The sequence below is a fragment of the Nicotiana tabacum genome, chromosome 19, assembly GCF_000715075.1.
Source record: "Nicotiana tabacum cultivar K326 chromosome 19, ASM71507v2, whole genome shotgun sequence".
Classification (NCBI taxonomy): Eukaryota; Viridiplantae; Streptophyta; class Magnoliopsida; order Solanales; family Solanaceae; genus Nicotiana; species Nicotiana tabacum.
The window spans coordinates 18,279,502-18,306,520 of record NC_134098.1 but is presented as its reverse complement, the minus strand read 5'-3'; the positions used below and the strand labels follow the sequence as shown (position 1 = coordinate 18,306,520).

Here is a 27,019-nt window from a genome sequence, read left to right as displayed (position 1 = left end):
TGTTAAATAAAATAAGTGGCCCAATACCATGAAAGTTTAACATAAGTTTACCCGGGTTTAATGTCTTGCATTAGTGAAAATTATTTTTAATAATAATATTTTTTTTTTCAGTCGAACAAGTAATAAATAAAAAAGAAGCGCTTTTTAATTAATTTAAGTGATAGGCAATTTTAGGCACGTTTGAGATGTAGACCGTGTGTTCATACACGGTCCTTGATCGATATTTATTTTAATAAAGTAGTCATGTGTGCATTCCCGCTCCTTGACTTTTTAATATTAATTGTATTTAAACCATGTGTACCGACATGTTCTTTGTTTTAATACATATAATCAAATAAGGACTTTGTGTGCTTGCACGCTCCTAGGCCAAAATTATTAATTATTAAGCAGCACTAGACAATAGTAACTTAAGGCAAATAATACACACTTTATCCAAAAATAATTCAAGCCAAATTTTAGTCAATAAAAGCGACCGTGCTAGAACCACGGGATTCGGGGAATGCCTTACACCTTCTCCCCGGTTAACAGAATTTCTTTCGGGGAATGCCTTACACCTTCTCCCCGGTTAACAGAATTCCTTACCCGGACTTTGTTTTCGCATACCAATAATAATAGAGTCAAATCTTCCTTTGATTAGGGATTCAAATAAAAGGTGACTTGGAACACCAACAAAATCAATTCCAAGTGGCGACTCTATAAATAAAATATTCCCTACTCAATTTTGTCACTTTAATTGGAAAAACCCTTTAATCCACATAATATTATTTTGCGGGTAGAAAAGGGGGTGTGACAGCTCTGGCGACTCTGCTGGGGACTTCAAGAATTTGAGCTTGTACATTGACTTTATTTGGCTTTATTAATTTTTGTATATATTGTGATTTATTTGGGCCTAATGTGTTACTTGTCGAATTTTTACCATTTTGATATTGTTGAACTGTATATATAAATTGTATCTTCTCTCGCATCCCTCTGAGTCTTCTGATAATTAGTTAGGTTGTGTTTGCCTACCAGCATCACAAAATTTCTGTCTTGAGATAAAGCCAGTTAGCCTACCAGCTTCTGGTGAAGGATTTAGTCACACGTGTTTAGGCGGGAGAGCCGTTAGCTAGCCAGTGCTGTTCTACTACTGGTGACGCTTGACGCTCCTCGGCTCGGGTTGTCCGTCCGGATAAGCCAGGTCTAGATACCATCTCCTTTAGGATTTACAAACTTAGAAGAACAAGCCACAAGCAATGAATATCCCTAGTAGGCTACGCTTTATTTTTATCATGTGCATTTGACTTAGCATCGCTCGACGCAGGGGCCGAGTTCTGTTCTAGGACAGGTACCTTGTTGAGACCATTATGTCATGTTATGTGCTACTTGTTGCATTATTTGAGAAGCTTGCATGTCAACCGACTTCAGCATAAATCAGTTGAATGAACAGAGAAAAAATGATGTGGTCTAGTGCATATGGTTTTTAAAGATTAATTTTTATTAAAAAAGTAAAAATAAAAATAAAAAAATAGTCAATTTTGGCCGAACTACACGGGTCTGATTCTCACCGGATGTGAGATACGCAGGCAAACCTCATCGGTTCCGGCCCCCAATTTTCAAAAATCCAAAAAGATATCTTCCTTTAATTGCTTCTTTAAAAGTTTTTTTTTGAGACCAAAAATCCAAAAATATTTTCTTCTTTTTCTTTTAAAAAAAAAAAGTCTTTCTCCCAAAATCCAAAAAATATTTTCTTTCTTTTGAAATTTTTTTTTAAAAAAAATTCAAAATTCAAAAATGTATATATATATTTATTTTATTTTATTTTTTCTTCTTTAGAAGTTTTTCTTTCACCAATTCAAAAAAAAAATCGAAAAAAAAATTAAAAATATTTTCTTTGCTAGGAGATATTGTCGGATTAATTGTATATGAAAAAAAAAGAGTTAGTTTACATTTTTATTTCTCATCCACCGAACTACGCGAGTCTGATTCTCACCGAATATAACCTCATCGGTTCCGGCCCCAAATTAAAAGAAAAAAAAATTCAAAAATAGTTTCCCTTTCCTTGATTCCCTCTCTAGAATTCTTTCCTTAGAAAATCCAAAAAACAAATTAAATCCAAAAATATTTTCCTTCTTTTCCGAAGCCTTTCATTCGGAAAAAAAAAAAGAACAAAAAGAATCTTTAAATCAAAATCCAAAATATTTTCTTCCTTCTTTAGAATTCCTTTTTTTTTTTAAAAAACAAAAATTCCATTAAAAGAAAAAAAAACTCAAAAAATATATCTAAAAGTCTTTATAAATAAAATAAAAAAAGAGTAAAGAAAATGAAAAATGGGCCAGTCTATTCCCAATCTTCCTGAACTACGCAAGATTTGATTCATGCGACGTCATGATACGTAGGCAATCCCCATCAGATTCGATCATTGCATCAAATAAACTGAAAAAAAAAAACAAGAGTAAAAATCCAAAAAAAGAGAATTCTGTGTCCAGTTTGACAAAGAAAACGGCGAAAGTTTCCGTGAATATGTTGTCTAATGGCGCGAACAAGCCGCCGTCGTAAAGACTCATATGGATGAAGCAGAAATGGTTACGGTCTTCCAATAGGCCCAAGAGGCGGACTACTTTCAGAACACGAGGTCCGCTATGGGTAATCTGTTCGCCGAGGCTATCAAAATTGGAGAGATGATCGAAAATGGTTTTAAAAAAAACGGGTCGAATCTTGAGTTATGCTACCTTTAAAGCCACATCACAGGTCGTTACACCGCCTTCCTATGCAGTGATGAATGCGCAACCTTACATACGGCCACTGCATTATACACAAAACCGAGATCCACTTTCCAGAAATGCCCGTTCTTGCCAAGTTCCATATAATCCCCCAACCAAATGATCCCCAATACAATCCTTGCCCAAGAGAGCCTTTCAGAAAGAATCAGTTCACCCCTATTGGTGAATCATACTCGAGCTTGTTCCAAAAGCTAGTCAGGCAAGGTCTGTTGCAGCCAATGGCCCCGAACCGGCCAAGCCCAGAGTCCCCCTCGCACCAGGCTAATGCTAGATGTGAATACCACTCTAGAGAAATGTGACATGATACGGAATATTGTTGGAATCTTAAGAGAGCAGTGGAAGACCTCATCGAGGTCAATGCAATAATGCTCAGGGATGAAGATGCCCTTAATATGATAAACAATCCTTTGCATATTTACACCAATGAGCCAGTAGTTGGAATGATCCGTGAAGATGAGGAATTTGATCCGGCATTGAAAGCCATTGCATCCATTGCTGAGACAGAAGAAAAGCAAAAAATGGTCGCCAAACCTAAAAGTCCCCCATCAGACGGGAGACTCGGTAGCCAGTCTTGTTATCCTTTCTGCGTTCAGATTATTTCAGGGTGTAATCCGGACATTTTACATTATTGTCTTACTTTCCGATGAAAACCCTTCTATCTTTTAAATTCAAAATGAAAAAAAATCAATTAATGAAATTAATATTTCATTGTCTAGGAATTTTCTCTTTTCTTAATCTTGTCACCTTTCTTATTCTCTTTTTGAAGTTATGTTAATGCAGATTTTAATAATATGACATGCTTGTGGACTTCATGCCCAGATCCTAAAATGCCGCCAGACCTCAAAATAATGAATCAAGAAGCAGAATGTGTTGAAGATAAGGCTTGTGAGAAAATAAGCAAAGAAGTGGAACACTAGGTCTAAGCCAAGATCCAAATGAAACCGGAAGAAGTTGAAATCCCCTCTCTTTAGATCAATGTCGAAGCCGAGATTGAGGATAAAGATTGGTTCAAGAACCGGTTTGGAACAATTGACTATGATTGATGAAAAATGTATGGCCGCAGTTTGCCACGGGTAGTTGTACCAACAAAGAATGGCTCGTGCCTACAACAAGAAAGTGCGGCCTAGAAAGTTCGAAGGAAATGTCTCCGAGACAACTGTCTATACAGACACGGTCAAAAGGTATTATGTTTGACCCTTTTACGCATCTTTAATGTTCTCTGATTGGGATGACGAAGGCTTTCATTCTCGCTATCCAAACACTATCAACCCTTTGAAAACCCTTTTGAGTCGGTTACTTTTCTTTGATTACCCTCTTTGGATCCTGGAAGTTTTATGAAGAAACAAAAGAGAAAAGAAAATGAAAAACAAATGAAAAAAAAGAAAAAGAAAATCAAAACAAAGTGAATCGAACTACGTTCGACTTGATTCCGAAAGGATACGTAGGCAGCCTCTCTCTGGGGTTCAGTCATACCAAAATAAAAATCTACATTCCCCCAAAATTTGAAACTGGGGTAGGTGTTACAATGGTTCGGCGATGGTTTCGCCTGAGAGGTTCCAAAGTTGTAATCAAATCCAAATACTTTTTACCCAAATCCTTTTCAAGTCCTTCCGATCAATCAACGAGAATATTCAAGAATTGGAGGATACAGTCACTTGGATCTGATGCTACCAAAATGAGAGAAATAAAATGAGAGAGTCTTATTGGTGAAAACCCTCACGGGCACCATAGGGCGATGACGAGCAAAGAAAATAAAAATGAGAGAGTCTTGTTAGTGAAAACTCGCAAAGGGCACTATAAGGCGATGGTGAGAAGAGAAATGAGAGAGATTAGCTGGTGAAAACCCGCAAAGGGCACTACTGATCGAAAAGAGGATCTTCACAACCATTGGTATTGACAGTCCTGGGCAAGGTTTCTAGGTTTCGAGGCAAAAGTTGTGATGCATTTCTAAGAGTCAGACGGTTTACATAGATTAGGCATCAAGTCCAAAAGGCATGTCATGATCATTGAAGTCCGCATGTATTCCAGATAAGTACTTCTTTCCTTCCCCGAAAGGGATACCTCTTGTCTAAATTCATTGTCCATTCCATTGTTTGTTTTATTTGAATTCCTTTTGGTCTAACTCTGTTTTGAAACTAAGGCAAAGAAGGGATAGCAAGACTGATTTACAAGACTCCGGTTTGATACAAGCTAATATGCAAAAAAGGCACCCAAACTCGGCATGGGCATCAAGTTGACCCCGATTAGCCATGGCGGCCGATGCTTCGAAATCAAAAACTCTTGTAAGGATGAAATCAAATTGAAAGTGCCTACAAGGGCAAAATGAAGTTGAAAAGGTTAAGTCTAAAGTGGCTAACAATTTTGGCAAAGTTTGAAAAGCCAAAGGTTCCCCCAATGCTCTAAAATTGAAAGTGTTGAGGAAAGAAGTCGAAAGTGAAATGCCACAAAGTAAAAATAAAGTTGAGAAGGTTAAGTCCCACGCGGCCAACCGTGGTATTCAGGAAGTCATCATAAAAAAAGATGGGCACAAAGCCAAGCTGCCAAAGACATCAAGGCCACAAATCGACTACCACTTTTTAAAACTCACATTTTTTCTTTGTTTGCAGCAGGAACAAAGCAGTGCAGAATGTCGATTCCTAAAGGACGAATGTCACCAAAGGTAAGTTTTCGCAAAATCTCCATTTTCTTTTATTTTCAGCAAGCATCACTATTGTTCATAGAGATCATTTTGGTAGCTTAACCCATGTAGAACCTTTTCGCCTTGGGGGATCCAGCTCACAGTTCCGCGTAGAAGTACTCTTCGCCCAGGTTATTTTTCGTAGTTTAACCCAGGTAGAGCTTTTTCGCCTAGGGGGATCCAGCTCATAGTTTCGGGTAGAAGTACTCTTCGCCCAGGCTTGTTTTTTGTAGCTTAACCCAGGTAGAACATTTTCGCCTAAGGGGATCCAGCTCACAGTTCCGGGTAGAAGTACTCTTCGCCCAGGTTGTTTTTTCGTAGCTTAACCCAGGTAGAACCTTTTCGCCTAGGAGATCCAGCTCATGGTTCCGGGTAGAAGTACTCTTCGCTCAGGTTGTTTTATGTAGCTTAACCCAGGTAGAACCTTTTCGCCCAGGGGGATTCAGCTCACAGTTTCGGGTAGAAGTACTCTTCGCTCAGGATGTTTTACGTAGCTTAACCTAGGTAGAACTTTTTCGCCTAGGGGGATCCAGCTCATGGGTCCGGGTAGAAGTACTCTTCGCTCAGGATGTTTTACGTAGCTTAACCCAGGTAGAACCTTTTCGCCTAGGGGATCCAGCTCATGGTTCCGGGTAGAAGTACTCTTCGCTCAGGTTGTTTTACGTAGCTTAACCCAGGTAGAACCTTTTCACCTAAGGGGATCCAGATCATAGTTTCGGGTAGAAGTACTTTTAGCTCAAGATGTATTACGTAGCTTAACCTAGGTAGAACCTTTTCTCCTAGGGGGATCCAGCTCATAGTTCCGGGTAGAAGTACTCTTCACTCAAGATATTTTACATAGCTTAACTCGAGTAGAACCTCTTCACCTAGGGGATCCTGCTCCTAGTTCCGGGTAGATATACACTTCGCTCAGGTTGTTTTATGTAGCTTAACCCAGGTAGAACCTTTTCGCCTAGGTGGGATCCAGCTCATAGTTTCGGGTAGAAGTACTTTTCGCTCAGGATGTTTTATGTAGCTTAACCCAGGTAGAACCTTTTCGCTTAGGGGGATCCAGCTCATATTTTCGGGTAGAAGTACTCTTCGCTTTTTAAATGTTTGTTGCTGATAGGGGTAAATTTGGCCAGATAGTATAACGGTAGGGGTAAGCTTAACCCAGGTAGAGTTTTTTCGCCTAGGGGAATCCAGCTCATAGTTCCGAGTAAAAGTACTCTTTGCCCAGGCTTGTTTTTCGTAGCTTAACCCAGGTAGAACATTTTCGCCTAGGGGGATCCAGCTCACAGTTTCGGGTAGAAGTACTCTTCGCTCAGGGTATTTTACATAGCTTAACCTAGGTAGAACTTTTTCGCCTAGGGGGATCCAGCTCATAGTTCCGGGTAGAAGTACTCTTCGCTCAGGTTGTTTTACATAGCTTAACCCAGGTAGAACCTTTTTGCCTAGGGGGATCCAGCTCATAGTTCCGGGTAGAAGTACTTTTTGCTCAGGATGTTTTACATAGCTTAACCCAGGTAGAACCTTTTCGCCTAGGGGGATCCAGCTCACAGTTCCGGGTAGAAGTACTCTTCGCTAAGGATGTTTTACGTAGCTTAACCCAGGTAGAACCTTTTTGCCTAGGGGGATCCAGCTCATGGTTTTTGGGTAGAAGTACTCTTCGCTCAGGTTGTTTTACGTAGCTTAACCCAGGTAGAACCTTTTCGCTTGGGGGGATCCAGCTCATAGTTCCGGGTAGAAGTACTCTTCGCCCAGGTTGTTTTTTCGTAGCTTAACCCAGGTAGAACCTTTTCGCCTAGGTGGATCCAGCTCATAGTTCCGGTTAGAAGTACTCTTCGCTCAGGTTGTTTTACGTAGCTTAACCCAGGTAGAACTTTTTCGCCTAGGGGGATCCAGCTCATAATTCCGGGTAGAAGTATTTTTCTCTCAGGATGTTTTATGTAGCTTAACCGAGGTAGAACCTTTTCGCTTAGGGGGATCCAGCTCATATTTCTGGGTAGAAGTACTCTTCTCCCAGGTTGTTTTACGTAGCTTAACCCAGGTAGAACCTTTTCGCCCAGGGGGATCCAGCTCATAGTTCCGGGTAGAAGTACTCTTCGCTTAGGTTTTTTTACGTAGCTTAACCCAGGTAGAACCTTTTCGCCTAGGGGGATCCAGCTCACAGTTCCGGGTAGAAGTACTCTTCGCCCAGGTTGTTTTTTCGTAGCTTAACCCATGTAGAGCTTTTTCGCCTAGGGGGATCCAGCTCATAGTTTCGGGTAAAAGTACTCTTCGCTCAGGGTGCTTTACGTAGCTTAACCCAAGTAGAACGTTTTCGCCTAGGGGGATCTAGCTCATGGTTCCGGGTAGAAGTACTCTTCGCTCAGGTTGTTTTACGTAGCTTAACCCAGGTAGAACCTTTTCGCCTAGGGGGATCCAGCTCATAGTTCCGGGTAGAAGTACTATTTGCTCAGGTTGCTTTTCGTAGCTTAACCTAGGAAGAACCTTTTCGCCTAAGGGGATCCAGCTTATATTTCCGGGTAGAAGTACTCTTTGCCCAGGCTTGCTTTTCGTAGCTTAACCCATGTAGAACTTTTTCGCCTAGGGGGATCCAGCTCATAGGTCCTGGTAGAAGTACTCTTCGCTCAGGATGTTTTACGTAGCTTAACCCAGGTAGAACCTTTTCTCCTAGGGGGATCCAACTCATAGTTCTCGGTAGAAGTACTTTCCGCTCAGGATGTTTTATGTAGCTTAACCCAGGTAGAACCTTTTCGCCTAGGGTGATCCAGCTCATAGTTCCGGGTAGAAGTACTATTCGCTCAGGTTGCTTTTCGTAGCTTAACCTAGGTAGAACCTTTTCGCCTAAGGGGATCCAGCTTATATTTCCGGGTAGAAGTAATTTTTGCCCAGGCTTGCTTTTCGTAGCTTAACCCAGGTAGAACTTTTTTGCCTAGGGGGATCCAGCACATAGTTCCGGGTAGAAGTACTCTTCGCTCAGGCTATTTTTTTTGTAGCTTAACCCAGGTAGAACCTTTTCACCTAGGGGGATCCACCTCATAGTTTCAGGTAAAAGTACTCTGCGCTCAGATGTTTTATAATAGCTTAACCCAGGTAGAACCTTTTTCGTCTAGGGGGATCCAGCTCATATTTTCGGATAGAAGTACTCTTCGCCCATGCTTGTTTTTCATAGCTTAACCCAGGTAGAACATTTTCGCCTAGGGAGATCCAACTCATAGTTTTCGGGTAGAAGTACTCTTCGCTCAGGCTATTTTTCGTAGCTTAACCCAGGTAGAACCTTTTCGCCTAGGGGGATTCAGCTCATAGTTCCGGGTAGAAGTACTCTTTGCTCAGGCTGTTATACGTAGCTTAACCTAGGTAGAATCATTTTGCCTAGGGGGTTCCAGCTCATATTTTCGGGTAGAAGTACTCTTCGCCCAGGTTTACTTTTCGTAGTTTAACCTAGGTAGAACCTTTTAGCCTAGAGGATTCAACATCCTTTCAGTAATACAGGGTGTCAGCCCCTGGTTACACTCCTTTCAGTAATACAGGGTACCAACCCCTGGTTACACACCTTTCAATAATATAGGGTGCCAACCCCTGGTTACACTCCTTTATGTAATACAGGGTACCAACCCCTGGCTACACTCCTTTCGGTAATATAGGGTACCAACCCCTGGTTACATTCCTTCTCAGTAATACAGTGTACCAACCCCTGGTTACATTCCTTCCCAGTAATACAGGGTGTCAACCCCTGGTTACACTTCTTTCAGTAATACAGGGTGCCAGCCTCTGTTACACTCCTTTCAGTAATACAGGATACCAACCCCTGGTTACACTCCTTTCAGTAATACAGGGTGCCAACCCCTGGTTACATTCCTTTCGGTAATATAGGGTACCAACCCTTGGTTACACTCATTTCGATAATATAGGGTACCAACCCCTGGTTACATTTTCTTTCGATATTACAGGGTACCAACCCCTGGTTACATTCCCTTTTCCGTAATACAGGGTACCATCCTCTAATTCTATTTCCTCTGGTAACATAAGTTACTTCCCCTCGTGGTTGCGTATCCTCACATAGTTAGTTTATACTACTCACGTTGTCTTCATTTCAACAAATTAGATACTTTAGCTTTCTCTAACTCACAAAATTTTCCTAGTGCCAACCTCAGGCAGAAAAATTTTGTTCGTTTTGTTCGTCTTTGATGGCTTTGCAGGCCCCGCCGCATAGCACAAGTGACGATTAAAGCTTGCAGTTTCATCTTTCTCATCAGAATAAAGAAGTTTTTCGGTCACAAGATAGTTGTAGTTAGCATGGATAATATGTCATCTGCCCAGCTTCTCGAGTTTCATTTTCTCGAATTCTGATCCGAAAAGCAAGCAATTGAGAATGAGCCATGATCGTTTCCTCAAAGAGCATCAAGATCAAATCTAAGGTCAACACAAGCAAGCAGGTCAAGAATCAAGATTTGACTCCTCAAGACACATAGATTAGGAATTTTGTAACTCTTAGTTTGCAGACATATGTAGTTATTTCTCTTTTCCTTTTGATGTAAGTAGCAAGTAACAGTAACAGCAACAATAACAACAAAAGCAACAACAGTCTTAAATCTAGTGTCTGGTAGTCCCAGCTACCAAATTTTTTCCAGAACTACAATAACCTGATTCCTCTAAACAAGGATATGTAGGCAACCTCGGAAGCAAGGTTCGGTCAGCATTTAAAAAAATATGCTTTCATTGGAGTGATATGTGAGCAAATATTAGCCATGGCATTCACTTTTCTTTGCACAAAAACTCTTCATGTTCTCGAGCAAAGAGGGGCAGCTGTGAATACCTAATTTTTGTACTATTTTAACACCTCCTAAAGTCATTAGTGTTTTGTTGCTTTAATTATATTTTTCAATTTTTGTATCTTTGATTGCATATTTCCTACCATAAAAATACCAAAAATAGTTCTTTCTTTATATGTGCATTTTAGGAATTAACTAATTATTCAATTGGTGAATTAATCTAGTTAATTGATCATTTGAATAAGTTACTTAATTTATTTATTTGTTTGTGTAAATTTAGTTTAATAAGTAGGATTAAGAAAGAAATTTGGCCAAATTTGAAAGAGAAAGTGGCCAAAAGTGCAAGATAAGGGGCTGCCTTTGAAAGGGTCCGGAACGACGTAGTTTTGCCTCAAAACTACATCGTTTCATTAAGTGACCCAAGATCAAATCCCACCCATTGATCACCCCTTGATCTAATGGTCCATATTTGATCTCTCAAGAGGTATTTAAAGCCTCAAAAATCTGAAAAATTCCCACATTTCCCCCATAACTCTTTCTCTCTTCTCTCTCTCTCTCTTCTCTTTCTTCTCTCCGCCGCCGTCGCCGGAAATCACCCACCGGCGGCGGCCAACCTCCAAACACCCCCAAATTCACACCATATAATCTCTACAACCTCCTCTTTCCATATCTCCAAACCAAATCCTTCAAAACCCCCTCAAACGCCTTGAATTTTAGATCTAGGAAACTTTAGCCGCTACTATTTTGCCCAAAATCTTGAAGTTCCTACCACTGCCACCCCCACAATACCTACATCAACGGATAGAGCTCATCAAGACTTACCTATTGATGTCAATTCCATCCCGAAAATCCGGCAACTAAAAATTCAGCCAAATTCCGGCGACCACCCCGAACACCCTCGTTTGGTATAACCCCTATTCTCATTTCCTTTGTCTATTTTTTCTAATTGTATTGTATTTAGTTTATGTCTAGCATAATTTTTGATTTTTTTATTTATTTATTTTTATTATTATTATTTTTATTTTTATTATTAGTTGTGTTTAATCTATGTTAGCTTAGTCGTTCATAGTTATTAATCACTGATAATTAGTTATTCATTAGTTTTGAAATAGCTATTTGCTTAGTCATGATAGTTTATGATAGAAGTTTCAGGTGCTTAGTGAATTTGTTTTTATTAGATTTGAGTATTTGAATTTTTGTGTGATAAAAGCTGAAATTAAAGAAGGAATAGTACAAGTTTGGTTGTTTTTACTGTGCAAAGACTTTGGAGTGCAAAACTCAAAAGTCATTGTATGGTGACAAGTACAATACTTTTTTACAGCTTTTGAATAGTGTTTAGCACACAAAGTCAGTCTTTTGGACAGACTTTTGGTGAACCAAAATCTGTCCAAAAAATCTGATTTATTTGCCTATTTAATGGGCTCTTTACTCACTGAAAAGGAACGGACACTCGATTACACACTCTATCTTATACTGAGACACATCTTGGAGAGTTGCTTAAAGAATGCCTCTCCTCTGCTGAAATGAATGCCAAACTACCCATACTCTCCGCCTTTCTGCTCAAAGCATCCAAAACCACATTCGCCTTGCCCGGATGATAAAGGATGGTAATACCATAATCTTTTAGTAACTCAAGTCACCTGCGCTGCCTCAAGTTGAGATCCCTCTGCTTGAACAAATGCTGTAAGCTGCGATGATCGGTGTAAACCTCACAGAACACCTCATAAGATAATGCCTCCAGATCTTGAGAGCATGAACTATCATGGCCAACTCCAAATCATGTACGGGGTAATTCTTCTCGTGGGGCTTCAGCTGACGTGAAGCATATGCAATAACTCGCCCCTCTTGCATCGATATGCAACCCAGGCCAACGCGTGAAGCATCGCAATACACAGTATACATCCCTAAATCGGAAGGCAATACTAATACCGGTGTTGAAGTCAATGCGGTCTTGAGCTTTTGGAAGCTCGCCTCGCAATCATCGAACCATCGGAATGGAGAACCCTTTTAGGTCAATCTAGTCAAAGGTGCTGCAATAGATGAGAAGCCCTCCACAAACCGGCGATAATAACTTGTTAACCCCAAGAAGCTCCTGATCTCGGTCGTTGTGGTAGGACGAGGCCAACTCTGAACTGCCTCGATCTTCCTGGGATCTACCTTAATACCCTCGCCTGATACAACATGCCCCAAGAATGCTATAGAATCTAACCAGAACTCGCATTTGGAGAACTTAGCATATAGCTTTTGTTCCCGCAAGGTCTGAAGCACCACTCTCAAATGTTGCTCGTGCTCCTCTATGCTACGCGAGTAAATCAATATGTCATCAATGAAGATAATGACAAACGAGTCAATATATGGCCTGGATACCCGATTCATCAAATCCATAAATGTCGTCGGGGCGTTAGTCAAGCCGAAGGACATCACTAGAAACTCATAGTGGCCATATCTAGTCCGGAAAACTGTCTTTGGAACATCCGAAGCACGAATCTTCAACTGATGATACCCCGATCTCAAGTCGATCTTAGAGAACACTCTGGCGCCCTGCAACTGGTCAAAAAAATCATCAATACGTGGCAACGGGTACTTGTTCTTACTGGTAACTTTGTTCAACTGGCGGTAATTAATGTACATCTGCATAGTCACATCTTTATTCTTCACGAATAACACTGGTGCACCCCAAGGAGACACACTCGGTCTGACGAACCCCTTTCCTAGCAACTCCTCAAGTTGTTCCTTCAATTCCTTCAACTCTTTCAGATCCATGTGGTACAGTGGAATAGAGATAAGATGGGTACCTGGAGCCAAATCAATACAGAAATCGATATCACGATCTGGTGGCATGATTGAAAGATCAGAATGAAACACAACAGAGAACTCTCAAACCACTGGCACTGAATCAATCGCCAGAGTCTCTGTAGTAGTATCACGAACATAAGCTAGATAAGCCAAACAACCCTTCTTGACCAGGTGTCGAGCCTTCAGAAAAAAGATAACTCGACTAGATGCACTAACTGATGAACCCTTCCACTCCAATATAGGCAACTCGGGAATCAACAAGGTAATAGTCTTGGCATGGCAGTCAAGGATGGCATGATATGGATACAACCAGTCCATGCCTAGGATGACCTCAAAGTTGGTCATATCGAGCAACAGAAGATTCGCTCTAGTCTCATAACCATAGAAAGTCACGATACAGGACTGGTAGATGCGATCCACAACAATAGAATCTCCCACTGGCGTGGACAAATATACAGGAGTACCCAAGGACTCGCGAGGAACACCCAAAAAATGAGCAAACAGAGATGAAACATATGAATATGTAGACCCTGGATCAAATAGTACCGAAGCATCCCTACCGCAGACAGAAATAATACATGTAATCACGGCATATGAGGCTACTACATCTGGTTTGGCTAGAAAAGCATAGAACCTAGCTGGAGTGCCACCTGACTGGCCTCCACCTCTAGGACAGTCCCTACCAACCTACCCGCCGCCTCTAGGCGGCCGGACGGCTGGTGTGGCAGATGGTGTTGTAATCATGGGCTGATGACCCTGTTGTTCTGCCTTGACCCAAAGCCTGGGGCAGAACCTCCTCACATGACCAAGATCCCCGCACTCGAAACAACCTCTCGGTGCAGAAAATGACTGACCCTGAGTCTGACTCTAGGGACCTGAACTCCCAATGGAGGAACACTGAATGGTCGGTCGATGGTAGGAGCTCTCTGGAATGGCGCTGAAATAGGGCTGTACTGGAGCACCCCGAGAAGGCGGCGGTGTTGGATATGTGGGCCTGCTAGACTAACCCCGCACAAACTGATCTCTGCCCCCAGACGGAGCACCACTGAACCCTTTAGAATGCCGGAACCGCTTGTCCCTCGGCATCTGCTCTTGGCTCCGCTGACGAACACCCTCGATCCTCCGAGCTATCTCCACAACCAGCTCGTAAGAAGTTCACATCTCAACCTATCGAGCCATAGTGGCCTGGATACCAGAGTGCAAACCTGCAACAAACCTCTGAACTCTCTCTGCATCGCTGGGGAGTATCATAAGTGCATGATGAGACAATTCAGAGAATCACGCCTCATACTCGGTCACCGACATCTGACCCTGCTGGAGTAGCACTTTGAAATTGCAACTCTTCCCTCTGAGAGGGTGGAATATATCTATCCAAAAAGAGGCGTGTAAACTGGTCCCAAGTCAAGGGAGGAGAACCTGCTGGCCTGCCGAGATGATAGGACTACCACCACCTACGGCCCCTGCCCTCCAGCTGAAAGGTGGTAAAGTCCACTCTGTGGGACTCCAATATCCTCATGTTGTGCAGTCTGTCCCTGCAACGATCAATAAAGTCTTGGGGGTCCTCATGTCGCTCACCTCCAAAGACAAGAGCATGTAGCCTGGTCCATCTATCCAATAGCTTCTGCGATGCGGCTCGCCGGCCGCAACTGGTCTGATATACGCCCAAGGTCTGATATACGGCAGCTGCATGCCCTGGAGCATGAGCAGTAGGGGTCTGTGCTCCCCCTCCCGCATGAGATGTGGCTGGGTCTGCTAGAAATAAACCAGCCTGTATCATAGAATCCATTAACTGCAGCATACGGCCCATGACCTCCTGGAATCCAGGTGCGGACATAAAATCTATTGGGGTTGGCTCCGCTACAGGCACCTTGCCCTACTCTTCAATAACATAATCCTCCACTGGATCCACTGGTGGCACAACTGGAGCAACTCTAGGAAGCCCTCGTCCTCTACCACGAGCTGGGGCCTTCCCTCGGCCTCTAGCAACACGGGGATCAGCTCCTCCACGATCGGGTACATCTGTCGCGCGCGTTCTCACCATCTGTGAGAGAATAAGAGAAAAATACTTAGCACAACATTAACTGCACAATAGGCGATGAAGAAACAGTAGTTTCCTAACACCCTATAGCCTCTCGAAGATAAGTACGGACGTCTTCGCACCGATCTGCAAGACTCTGTGAGGCCTGCTCATGACTTGTGAGACCTACGTGAACCTAATACTCTAATACCATATTGTCACGACCCAATTTCTCCTATAGGCTGTGATGATGCCCAACGTCGCTAATAAGTAAGCCAACGGTAAATTAGCCATGTATTTATTCTTTTTAATAAATTTCAAAGTAGTTGATTTTTATTTATTAAATAATTGAGAAGTGAAAAATTTTGATAAAATAAAGCGTAAATGAATAAAAGAGCAAATATGGAGAGATAAATACTCAAAAGCCATAAAGTGTCTACTAGCATATTTTCAAGACCCGGTGTCACAAGTGTATGAGTAACTAGTAGAATATACAAAACACTTATGCTAATATCTGAAATAGGATAGACAGAAAGTGAATACAAAAGAGAGACTGCGGGTGCTGCAGAACAGACTCAGAGGGCAGCTCACCACTATGCCTCAGGGTATCGGGGGTGCGCGCCTGAATGAATGCTAGATGCACCTGCCTCAGATCCTGCACGGTTAGTGCAGAAGTGTAGCGTGAGTACATAAAAAATATGTATTCAGTAAGTATCCAGTCTAACCTCGAATAAGTAGTGACGAGGGATCGACATCGACATTTACTACGGGGCAAAAATAAAAATACAGAAATTCTAAATAGGCATGGAATACATGAATAATAATAATAATAATAATAATAATAATAATAATAATAATAATAATAATAATAATAATAATAATAATAACAATAACAATAACAATAATAATAATAATAATAATAATAATAATAATAATAATAATAATAATAATAATAATAATAATAATAATAATAATAATAATAATAATATAGTAACCAGAAATTAATAAATGGTTCTTTAACTGATAGTCAACTTAAAAGAAATATCTTCAATTAAGACATGCTAATTTCAACAATTTCAGGCCATTAAATAAATTATAACCTCTTGAGTCATAACAATAATATCAAGTGTACTCGGGCTCCAAGCATTATCACGCACAATTTATGCTGAGGTCGTACGGCCCGATGTAGAATAATGTGTACACTGCCGAGGGTCGAGCGGCATCTATTATACTGCCAGGTGTTCGGCCCGCTCCACAAGAAGAGAGAATATTCTATGAACATCCGATTTAAAAATTATCACAAGACTAATACACAAGGAAGCAATGTTTCTATTAACGGTCAAATAACCCGCCAAAACTCAAAGTAAGTGAAATTCGGCCTTTACGAATCCTTTATCAAGTTTCAATATAATTTAGGCACTTAAATTAACAAGTATAGTGCAAACAATATAAGTATTTCATGATTTGGATCCTAAAACTACCCGTACTTAAGCATGATTAGTAGCTACGCACAGACTCTCGTCACCCTGTGCGTACGTAGCCCCCACAATTATAAACAAATAGTAATTTAAAATACCTATGGGGTAAATTTTCTCTTACAAGGTTATGCAAGAGATTTACCTCGTCTTAAAGCTCACTTTTCGGCCCACAAATTCGCTTTAAAGCCTCAACTCGGTGTCGAACAATCCGAAGCTAGCCAAATGTTGTATAAACTATTCTCACAAGTTCATAATTTAGCTATTAGAGTAATTACTCAACCTCAAATTAGAAGATTCCTAGAATTCACTCCCAAGCCCACGTGCCCGGATTCCGAAAATTTTCGAAGATAAATATTACCCATAACCTCAAAAAGTCAAATATATAATTTGTACCCAATTCTATAATCATTTTCGTGGTTAAATCTCATTTTTATCAAAATCTAGGTTTTTCAACTAAACCCATAATTTCTGCAATTTTTATGTTAAGAATCTACCCAAAATACAAGTATTAAACTCATATTGTTTAGAAATTACTCACCTCAAAGTGCTAGGTAAAAATTCCTCTTCAAAGAGCTCTAAATTCGCCCAACAAGTGAAAGAAATGAGCCAAAAAGCCTAAGTCCCAACATTAAATGGACCTCACTGCCCCATCGAGTTTCGCTTTTGCGGACCTTGGGTCGCACCTGCGGAAATTCCATCGCAGGTGCGGTCCTTGCCCAGCTTGGCCAAATACGCTTATGTGGAGAAGCATGCGCACCTGCACATCCACTTCTGCGGAGCAGGTCCACATCTACGCACACGCGCATGCGGATAGTCGCCCGCTTCTGTGAAACCAGGGCTCCTTGGCCTAGCCCGCACCTGCGAGCCCGTAGGTATTGTAAGCTCTCCGCTTTTGTGACCACTGGACAGCCTGCTCTAGGCCGCTTCTGCGGTCGATGGACCGCTTCTACGAGGTCGCACCTGCGGACAAAATCACGCAGGTGCGAACGCACCAGAACTGAAGCACCAACAGCTCCCCCAAGTCCAAATCCCGAGTCCGATTCCAATCCGTTTTGTATACGAGGCCCCTGGGATCCCTTTCAATTACACTCCCACATCCAACAACATAATACGGACCCGCTCACACGATTGAAATACCAAAATAACATCTAAAAATATGAATCGAACGCCAAAATGCATAAATCGAATTATGAAACTCAAAAACTTCTAGAAACACTTCCGCTCATCCGATTCCTATCAAATCAATTCTGAATGACACAAAATTTTGCGTGCAAATCACAAATCACCATACGAAATTATTCACAGGCCAAACAGACCTCAATAATAACCAAACCTACTCCAAGCCAAACTTAATAAACTGAAAAAACCTTTAATGCACCAACTTTCAATATTAAGCGCTGAAACACTCTGGGGTCATCTGAAACGACCCGAACATACGTCCAAGTCTAAAATCATCATACGAACCTATTGGGACCATCAAATCTCAGTTCCGAGATCGTTTACTTGAAATATTAACTCAAGTAAAACTTAACCACTTTAAGCCAATATTAAGGAACTAAGTGTTCCGATTTCAGTCCAAACCCTTTCAAACCCGAACTAACTATCTCCGCAAGTCATAAAACAGTAAAAGCACATAAGAGGAGTCTTAATTAGGGGAACGGGAATCTAGAAAGCAAAATGACCGGTCGGATCTTTACAAATATAATATCAATATTTATAACCCAAGATCCAACTGAAAGCTATAAGATTTCATCAAATAAGCCATACATAAGGAAAGAAAAGGAGTTGTATGTAGATAAATAAGTTTGATCTCTAATTTTTAATTGCTCCTTTTAAAGTTAATTTGTTGTATGATTATCTAGGTAGATACATCATTGTTGGATAACGATAAATAGGATCTTAGAATCCAATGTTTCAAAATGTACATTCCCTTCCAAAAAAATATATTCCTAAAAATTTATTAATTGATAAGATTTTTAAATTTGAATGTGAATAAATTTTAGATTAAAATAAAGTTCCAACTTCTTAACCACTTATACATTGCCCTTTAGTTACACATGTTAGATGTTTTTCTCTGAGCTATTTCTTCTTCTACCATGTCTTCTTTTAAAACTTATTTTTGGCAAATAATCTCAGAGGAAGATAAAATTAATAGTTGAAAAATAAACTCTTCGGAAAAAAAATATGATATAGTTGATGATGTTGCTTGCTTTGTTAGAGAAGATCTTTATTTTCATTTACGGTTAAGAAAAAAAGAGGAAATTAAGGGTTCAAACAATAGATACATTGAACTAACAAAGAAATGGATAGAAAATCGAGGAGATGGTTGTATGGATAGAATAGAAAAAATTAGAGCTTGATAAAAAATTGAAGGAGTAGCTGAATTAGATCTACTAATCATGCATATACTTTGAAGTATTAGTCCTTAAAATTTAAAATAAAATATACATTCTTTGAGTTATAGTAAAATACTATCGAAAAAAATAAACTACAATATCATAAAATACACAATAATATATAAAGAGAGAAAAATAGAGGTAGTGTGAGGCTAATCATACTTTAAATTCACGTAAGAAATATAATAAACTAATAAAATAATACTCAAAAATATTGTTAATAATTTCAAATAATAAAATAATTTTGAGCAATTGAATAAAAGTTTAAGACAAATAAAATTTTCAAGAGTACGAAAGTTTCATATTTATCTATATATAAAAAGGTGAGTAGTGGGTTAAAATTAAGTCAAAGTGACCGCTATCAAAAATTGCATTATTCTTTTATCATTATTATAAGTCAAGACGAATCACTATCTCATATGAGACTTTTTAAATAAACACGTGTTTATAAACGAACCACTTTATGATTTTATCACGAATTACAAGTAAGAAGAAATTGAAGATTGTAAGATTTTTTAGATTCATTTAATGATAATATATTCTTATTCATTTTAAATTAATTTACATTTTCAAATTATTTATAACAACCTATATAATTATGATATTTGAGTATCATCTAAAATTTATTTGATGAATATTTGAGTCGTTTAATTTAATTATATTAAACTATTACTATAAGGTAGATAAGGCGATAATTATAATTTTGTTAAAACGTATGATTTAACATGCTCAAATAAATTAGATCATACTTTGATATAACTAATATTCTTCAATAATGTATGTGCATCGCGTGGTTACTAATACTAGTTTTTTTACAACCCAAGAAATTGACTCAGAGAAAAATATTTTTCGGGAAGTATTTGCAAGCAGGGCTTTGTTTAGCTGCTTTTGGGAAAGAAACGCTGTTTCTAAAGAAAAAAAATCGAACTCAGCTTTTCAAATCTTTCAAAAACACAAAAGCTCCTGAGAATTTTCAACTGTTTTATATCCCACTTTAGAATGGAGGAATAGCAAATATAGGTTTCATTTTTGAAACCTCGTAGCCCAATATAATCTCACTAGTATGGTCTAGAAAGGGTAGTGTGTACGCAGACCTTAGGCTGTTTCCGAACCCTCGGCTCTCTCCCTCCAAGAATTCCCCACTTTGCGCCCATTAGAATCTTACTAGTAGAGTCTAGGAAGGATAGTGTGTACGCAGACCTTCGGTTATTTCCGAACCTTCGGCTCCCTTGGAAGTGGAGGGTGTTCACCACTAGAGCAGCCCAAGTGGACGGTAAATAAAAGGAAAATAAATTATTTTTCTACTAGCAAAGGCCATGCTCGTAGCAATACCAGAGTCATACAGGTTTTAATACGAAGATATCTCACTCTTTCGGCACACAATCAACACTAAAAATATGAGTAATCTAATACTTTGTTAAAAGAGTACCAAAATGACACGATTGAACTACGAAAATCAGAAGTTAAATGTCTCATTATGAGAGCACTTTCATATATCTCACTAGTGCTTTATTATTTGCCAGTAAACGGGTAGTGAATCCTGCGATTTCTCAGCAAAATGTAACCTATGTGGCTCTACATTTTTTGTTTAATTAAAAACTATGTAAAAGACTAACAGAGGTAATAAGTTGCAATATGAAAAACTATGTAAAAGATTTATTTCTGTTTTCTGCCACTCAACAAACACCCACTGATACTGCAATTATACATTGAATTGCATGTTCATACAGTGCCGAACCCAGAAGGCTACTCCCACCAGGATTTATATATCCTCCCAGAAAGAATACCACCTAAAGTTTTACAAAAATAAAGGCTTTCAAGCATTGCCACCAGATATTGTTCATCTACCACTATCATCTCGCAGAGGCAGTTCTTCTCTTCTATCTATCAGTAGCCTTCATTCAATCATCTAGTAACCGTATCCTGAAAATCAAATTAATCACAAATCTCAGTTAACTGGAGTTCTGCCAGACTACACACCAACCCAAAAGAAAAGTTAAAAAGAAGAGAAAGGTACCTGAGTTGTCCATTGGGTTGCCAGCAACTGCTGGTTCAGGCTCCTTGATCTCTACCACCACACAATCTGACATCAAGAATGTCTTCGCCACTGATGACGCGTGCTCTAGACAACATCTCACCACCTGGCAGGGCACATAGTCATTTCAGCTTTCAGTAATAATAACGAACCAAGTAAATAAGGATAGTTAACATGCTCGTTTTGGATTTCTGTCATCAGGTAGAACTCTACTGTTTGGAAGAGTTATACAATCGCTCAGTTATATGGACAGCCACCCTATATAACTTATTTGTGTCATCTGTTTTCTGATGAACCCTTCCTGCTGAACACTCCTAGCCATCCCGAACAGCATATAAAGACACCATAAAACCTATTGTTTTATCTGATTCCAAACCCTTCCTACGAAGCACTCCTAAGCATCCCAAACAGGGTTAGAAAAGGAAAAATACACTGAAACGATCAAAAAGTACTTCCGTAATTGCATATGCTTTTTGGCCTACTCTCATATCTAGCCGTAACTCACATTGACTAGTGTCAAAGAGCAGATAATTATAGTAAATTTCCACTGAAAACCATAAGCCAGCAACAACAATAAAACCAAGACTCCTATCAGCTTTATTTCCACAATCCAAACTGTACTATCCCTTGGAAGAAACCAAGTAAAAAAGGACTGCAAATAGAACAGTGAACCATCACAAAACCCACTACTCAGGTGATCTCCAGCAAACACGGCAATATATATTTGGCCACATCATAATATCTTATAATGCAAATCCAGATAATGGCCTTTCTAATGCAAATCCAGACAATGGCCCTTATTGGGAAAAAAATTGCAAAACCAGATAATCGCACCTTTGTTGGGTCAATAATACCAGCAGCCATCAAGTCTTCATAATTGCCAGTTGCAGCATTGTATCCAAATTTTGGATTGTCACTAGAGAGCACCTGAAAGGTAAACAAAAATATTTAGAGTGCAAAAAGTTTACAACCAAACTTTCCAGTGGGTAGCATAGTCATCTTTTTCCCCCCTAAAAACCAAACCATAATATATCAGTACCTTCTCACTGACAACACTTCCATTAACACCAGCATTTTTAGCAATCAACTTCAATGGGTAGCTCAATGCTCTTTTAACAATATCAGCTCCAACCTGCAATTAAGATAAATGAAGTTAAAAGGACTGCTTGTGAACTCACAACAAAAAAAATATGCAGGCTTCCACAAACATGCCTTCTCCTCGTCATTCTCAAGTGTCTCCTTGATGGCATCAACTTTAGAAGCAAGTCTCAGGAGTGTGCACCCTCCACCAACAACAATACCTTCCTCAACAGCTGCCTGAAATCAGAAACATTATTAGAAACTTCAGTCTTCATATTACAAGTCAATCAATCAAAAAACTCAAATATATGCTGCAGGACATAAACCTAACTAATTGACTACAAAACTAGCTTACCTTTGTTGCGTTAAGAGCATCTTCCACCCTAAGTTTCTTTTCTTTCAATTCAGTTTCAGTTTGTGCTCCAACCTTCAGCATTCAATTAAGGAATCAGCAACTTATAGCTGCACTTTATACTGATTCAACAAACCAAAATATTAAATTATTGGAACTGAAGTTACCTGTATAACAGCCACGCCTCCTGATAATTTAGCAATTCTTTCATTTAACTTTTCTTTTTCATAATCTTGATCTGCCGCCTGCATAGAATTCCCACGAACTACATGAGACCGGATCATGACAAAAAAATCTTTACCAAAAGGCCAAGCAGACACTCACCTCTATGAGGTTTTTAATCTGTACAACACGCTTATTGACTGCTTCCTGAGTGCTACCATCACCAACAATTGTGGTGGCATCCTTAGTCAGCACTACCTTAGAAGCATGGCCTAGAACTTCCTTGTCAGCCTTGTCTAAGGTAAGGCCAAGTTCCTCCCTAATCACAGTGCCTATACATTAGGGGAATAAAAAGGGTTAGTTATTTCCATCTCCAATTTGGGTCAGAGTCCAAAGGTACACAAGGATCAGAATTAAAGATACAAATTTCAAATAGAAACAAGTCAAACAACAAGAAAACTAAGCAAGAGATACCTCCAGTAAGGGTTGCTATGTCATCAAGATACTGGCTTTTTCGTTCACCAAAACCAGGAGCTTTAAGGGCAGCAACCTTTAAAGCACCTCTAAGCTTATTGACAACAAGGGTTGCTAGAGCTTCTTGCTCAATATCTTCGGCAATAATTAAAATTGGGTAACCATTTCTGATAGCATCTTCCAGGACACCAACAAGATCTCTTGCATTTGTTATCTTCTTGTCGACCAGTAGTAACTGCATCTCAGAATACCTAACAACATCAGTAATAGATACACTGTGCATTCGAAGAGGTATAATGAACATCTTAAGCTGTACATACTAAACCTAGAAAGAAGGATCCCCACCTTACAGTTCTCATATTCAACCGACATTTTCTCACTGTCAGTAACAAAGTATGGTGAGATGTAACCACGGTCAAATTGCATTCCTTCAACCACACGGAGACTGTTTTCAGCACTTTTTCCCTCTTCAAGGGTCACAACACCTTTCCTGCCAACCTTGCTCATGGCTTCAGCAATCATAATCCCTACTTCAGAGTTGTTCCCAGCACTTACTGCAGCAACATCTGCTAATTCACTGTCTTCTACCTGTGTGGTGTACTTGGTCAGCAAAGTTCTCAATCTTTTTTTAAAGTTTATACTTACAATATTGGATGCACAATCCATTACATGATAGCACAAAACTAAAACAGCCAGATATTTGGATTCAGTCTAACAACCATTGATGAAACTAACAATTTACCTCTTTTGACATATTCTTCAATTCAGCTACTAAGGCTTTTGTGGTCTTCTCAATTCCTCTGGTGATCAGGACAGGGTTTGCACCAGCTGCAACCACCTACTTACACAATCTATTAGTAAGAAAAATATTCTAGGAGATTTAACATACTGAAAACTCCGCAGCATATGGGTTTCACAAAATACCTTGACTCCTTCAGCAACCAGGCCCTGGGCTAGTACGACAGATGTTGTAGTCCCATCACCAGCCAAATCATTGGTTTTGGCAGCAGCTTGTCTCACTAGTTTAGCACCAATGTTTTCTACTGGATCCTCTAACTCAACCTGTTATAAATAATAAAGAGCATTTTGATCAAATAGAAATTTAAGCTACTAGCAAACAAACGGACGACAGCAAAGTAGAAAAAATGACATTATTCTGTTATCTGAAAGTCAAAATAATGTTATAAATGAATAAAATTAGGAATTAAAACAGCTTGATGTTTCGAGAATGACCGGAAATTAGTTGAAACAGCTACAGGTACAATATATCTATCGGGTGTAACGATTAACACACCTCTCTGGCAACAGTAACTCCATCATTGACAATCTTTGGAGCACCATACTTGCTCTCAAGAACAACATTCCTGCCTTTTGGGCCAAGAGTAACTCCAACTAGATCAGCGAGTTTGTTCACACCAACCTGCAACAGCAAGAAAATCAAGCATTTAACGATGTACACAACAAGAATTCACCGCAACCAACTATTTGATAATTTGAGATAAAAAGCTCACCTGCAGCCTCTTGATAGCTGATCCATCCTTGTTGAAATACAACTCCTTTGCTGCAGCGGAAATTTTTGGACTGCGTGCCTTTCTTAGTACAACATTTCTTCTGCTCCCGAAAGCGCTTGAAGATATATTAGCAACAGAGGAAAGCTTGTTTGAAGAAGTGCTGGGAGCAGCCAAGGGACCCGCTGAGGACATACCAGCAAAAGTAGATGCCATCTGTCCATACAAAAATTCACTATATGATTAGTCGACCAACTTAACAAAATTAACACCATCATATCCTAGTGAAGTACAGTATTCAACAAAATGGAAGCTAGTCTAGATTCAGAAATATGCTCTGTTACTTTAAACAGCTAAGATAAATATAGTTTTTAATGCTCGGCTTGCTTAAATAATCAAAACAAGTTTCAAGCCAGTCAGATAAATCGCCTCAAAACACACTCCACAAGTGAATTAGTTGAGTGACTAAACAGATACTCTTAACCATAGAGGTTATAACGGTATCAAAAAGAATAATAATAATACTCTTATCCACGTTATCCTCACTCATTTATATACACTCTTCTCCTTGTTCCCTGTGCAATTACACAGAGACTGTGTGACACAGTCAATCCATAAATACAAAGTCCCAGTAAATTACATTGCCTTATCCTAATACAAACACTTTTAAACTTAAAAAGAGTCCAACTTTTCTTATCCAAATAAAATAAAATCTTCAGAAAATTGAACAGTTAATTAATAAGAAACAAGACACGAAATTACATTTCCATAGTTCAAATAAAAGGTCCAATTTTTATCATCCAAATAAAAGAAATTTTTTCAGAAATTGAAACAATTATTAAGAAGCAACAAAGACACGAATAGCATCCGACAGAAGAAATGCTACTACTATAAGCAAAAGCCAACAAGAATAGCAACTTATCCACTTAAAGAGACATAAAAGAACCTATAAACCCAGTAACAAATGAAATCCCATACCCAAAAATAGTTCCATATATACAATAAAAATTACAACAGAACAAGATAACATCATTCTTAAGATACAGAAATGAACCCAAGAAATTAGCTGGGCGTGAAGCTTACCTTGAAAATTGTAAGAGGTTGAGTGTTAGAAGCTTAGGGTTTTACTAGTGTTGTTGAAGAAGTAGCTGTAGTAGGTGGGTTTATCTCTTCTTGAGAAAAAGAAGATACGGTTAGGTTATATAACCAAACCAAAGGGTGAGGAGAGGAGAGTGGGAATGGACGGTAGTTGTTGCTCGTGAAGCTTCTAATCCATCACAGCCGTTGATATACTTTTGCATTTTGCAGCTGCCCGTTTGGTTTGTCCTCCTTTAGAATAGTCTAGAAGTTTGTGTATTACAATGCTTTACTTTACTGATACCCCCTTGTATTTTGTAAAGTTTGCAATTTGGTTCTCTTATAGTATTGAACTTGCATTGTGATCTGGGGCGGCTCAAGGGTACGCGGGGTCTAAGGTCAAAGTTTAATATGGGGGCTAAATTTTTAAAAGATAGTTATAACATATGTTTTATTTGAAATACATTCTTCTAACTTTTTAAAATACAAAGTTGTTAATAATCTTTTTTATAATCGATTTTCTCTAATTATCTTTATTCAATTGATAATATAGCCAACTCATTTAATTTTTCTTGAGATATTGTTAATATTAGATACTCCCTCCGTTTCAATTTATGTGAACCTGTTTGATTGGGTACGAAGTTTAAGAAAAATTGAACACTTTTAGAATTTGTGGTCCTAAACAAGTCAAAAAGGGGTCTAGAGTATTTGTGTGGTTATAAAAGCTTCTCATTAAGGGTAGAATTGTAAGTTTGAGATAAATTGTTTCCAAATTTAGAAAGGGGTCATTCTTTTTAGAACGGACCAAAAAGGAAATAGGTTCACATAAACTGGAACGGAGGGAGTAATATTTTATAGAGCAATAGAAGTATAGAATTATTGGAAGCTTAAAAGTATTGTTGAACAGTGGAGCTAATGAAATCTTGTAGAAAGAAAGTGAGTAATGAAATATTGGAGAAAGAAGGTGAGTACGAATATTAAAGAGAAAGACAGAAAATATATAGGGGTTTCTAAAATATAAAGAGAGTGGAGAAAAGAAAGATTTACTTGGACATATTAAGAAAGGGAGAGTGAATATTTGTATACATTATCTAATAAAGAAGTAAAACTGAAACGTTGCGAAAACTATTCATCTATCCATTTTTAAATATGTCAAATTATTACTTTATTTACATATCTAAAGAGCTCTATTTTCTTTTATATTAAAAACTCTAATTTTGTATTAAAAAGTACTAAATATTATTTTTTAAATACCTATAAACCTTTTTTTTTAAATGGGGCCCCCCAAATTTGGGGGCCTAAGGCACATGCCTTACCCCTCATCACGTTAGAGCCGGCCCTGCATATCGTTATAATGATTTGGAATCCTCCAAGCTAAAGAATGGAGATTATCACAAATTTAAACACTAAGGGGCCGTACCATTGATGAGATAAGGGATAATAATTTTGGG

General features: G+C 39.0%; 1 protein-coding gene across 1 annotated transcript; it reads right to left on the bottom strand.

Moving 5' to 3' along the window:
* Nucleotides 1-20,516: 20,516 nt before the first annotated feature.
* On the bottom strand, nt 20,517-25,814 carry LOC107797700 (chaperonin 60 subunit beta 2, chloroplastic). The gene is made up of 15 exons (XM_016620610.2): nt 25,575-25,814; nt 24,495-24,707; nt 24,278-24,403; nt 23,908-24,045; nt 23,726-23,821; nt 23,329-23,571; nt 22,984-23,218; nt 22,672-22,841; nt 22,515-22,592; nt 22,351-22,422; nt 22,128-22,232; nt 21,955-22,047; nt 21,750-21,842; nt 20,898-21,021; nt 20,517-20,803 (listed from the first exon to the last, which is right to left on the bottom strand). Exons 2-15 carry the CDS (start codon nt 24,705-24,707, stop codon nt 20,790-20,792), a joined length of 1,800 nt encoding a protein of 599 aa, XP_016476096.1. The 5' UTR covers nt 25,575-25,814; the 3' UTR covers nt 20,517-20,789.
* Nucleotides 25,815-27,019: the final 1,205 nt, after the last annotated feature.

Bases quoted from the DNA above. Each gene is read 5' to 3' on its own strand.
- LOC107797700 (XM_016620610.2), bottom strand. From the start codon at position 24,707: ATGGCATCTACTTTTGCTGGTATGTCCTCAGCGGGTCCCTTGGCTGCT. The intron at 24,404-24,494 runs GTGAGCTTTTTA...TTGCTGTTGCAG, and splicing joins CAGCTATCAAGAGGCTGCAG to GTTGGTGTGAACAAACTCGC. The intron at 24,046-24,277 runs GTGTGTTAATCG...TATTTATAACAG, and splicing joins GAGTTACTGTTGCCAGAGAG to GTTGAGTTAGAGGATCCAGT.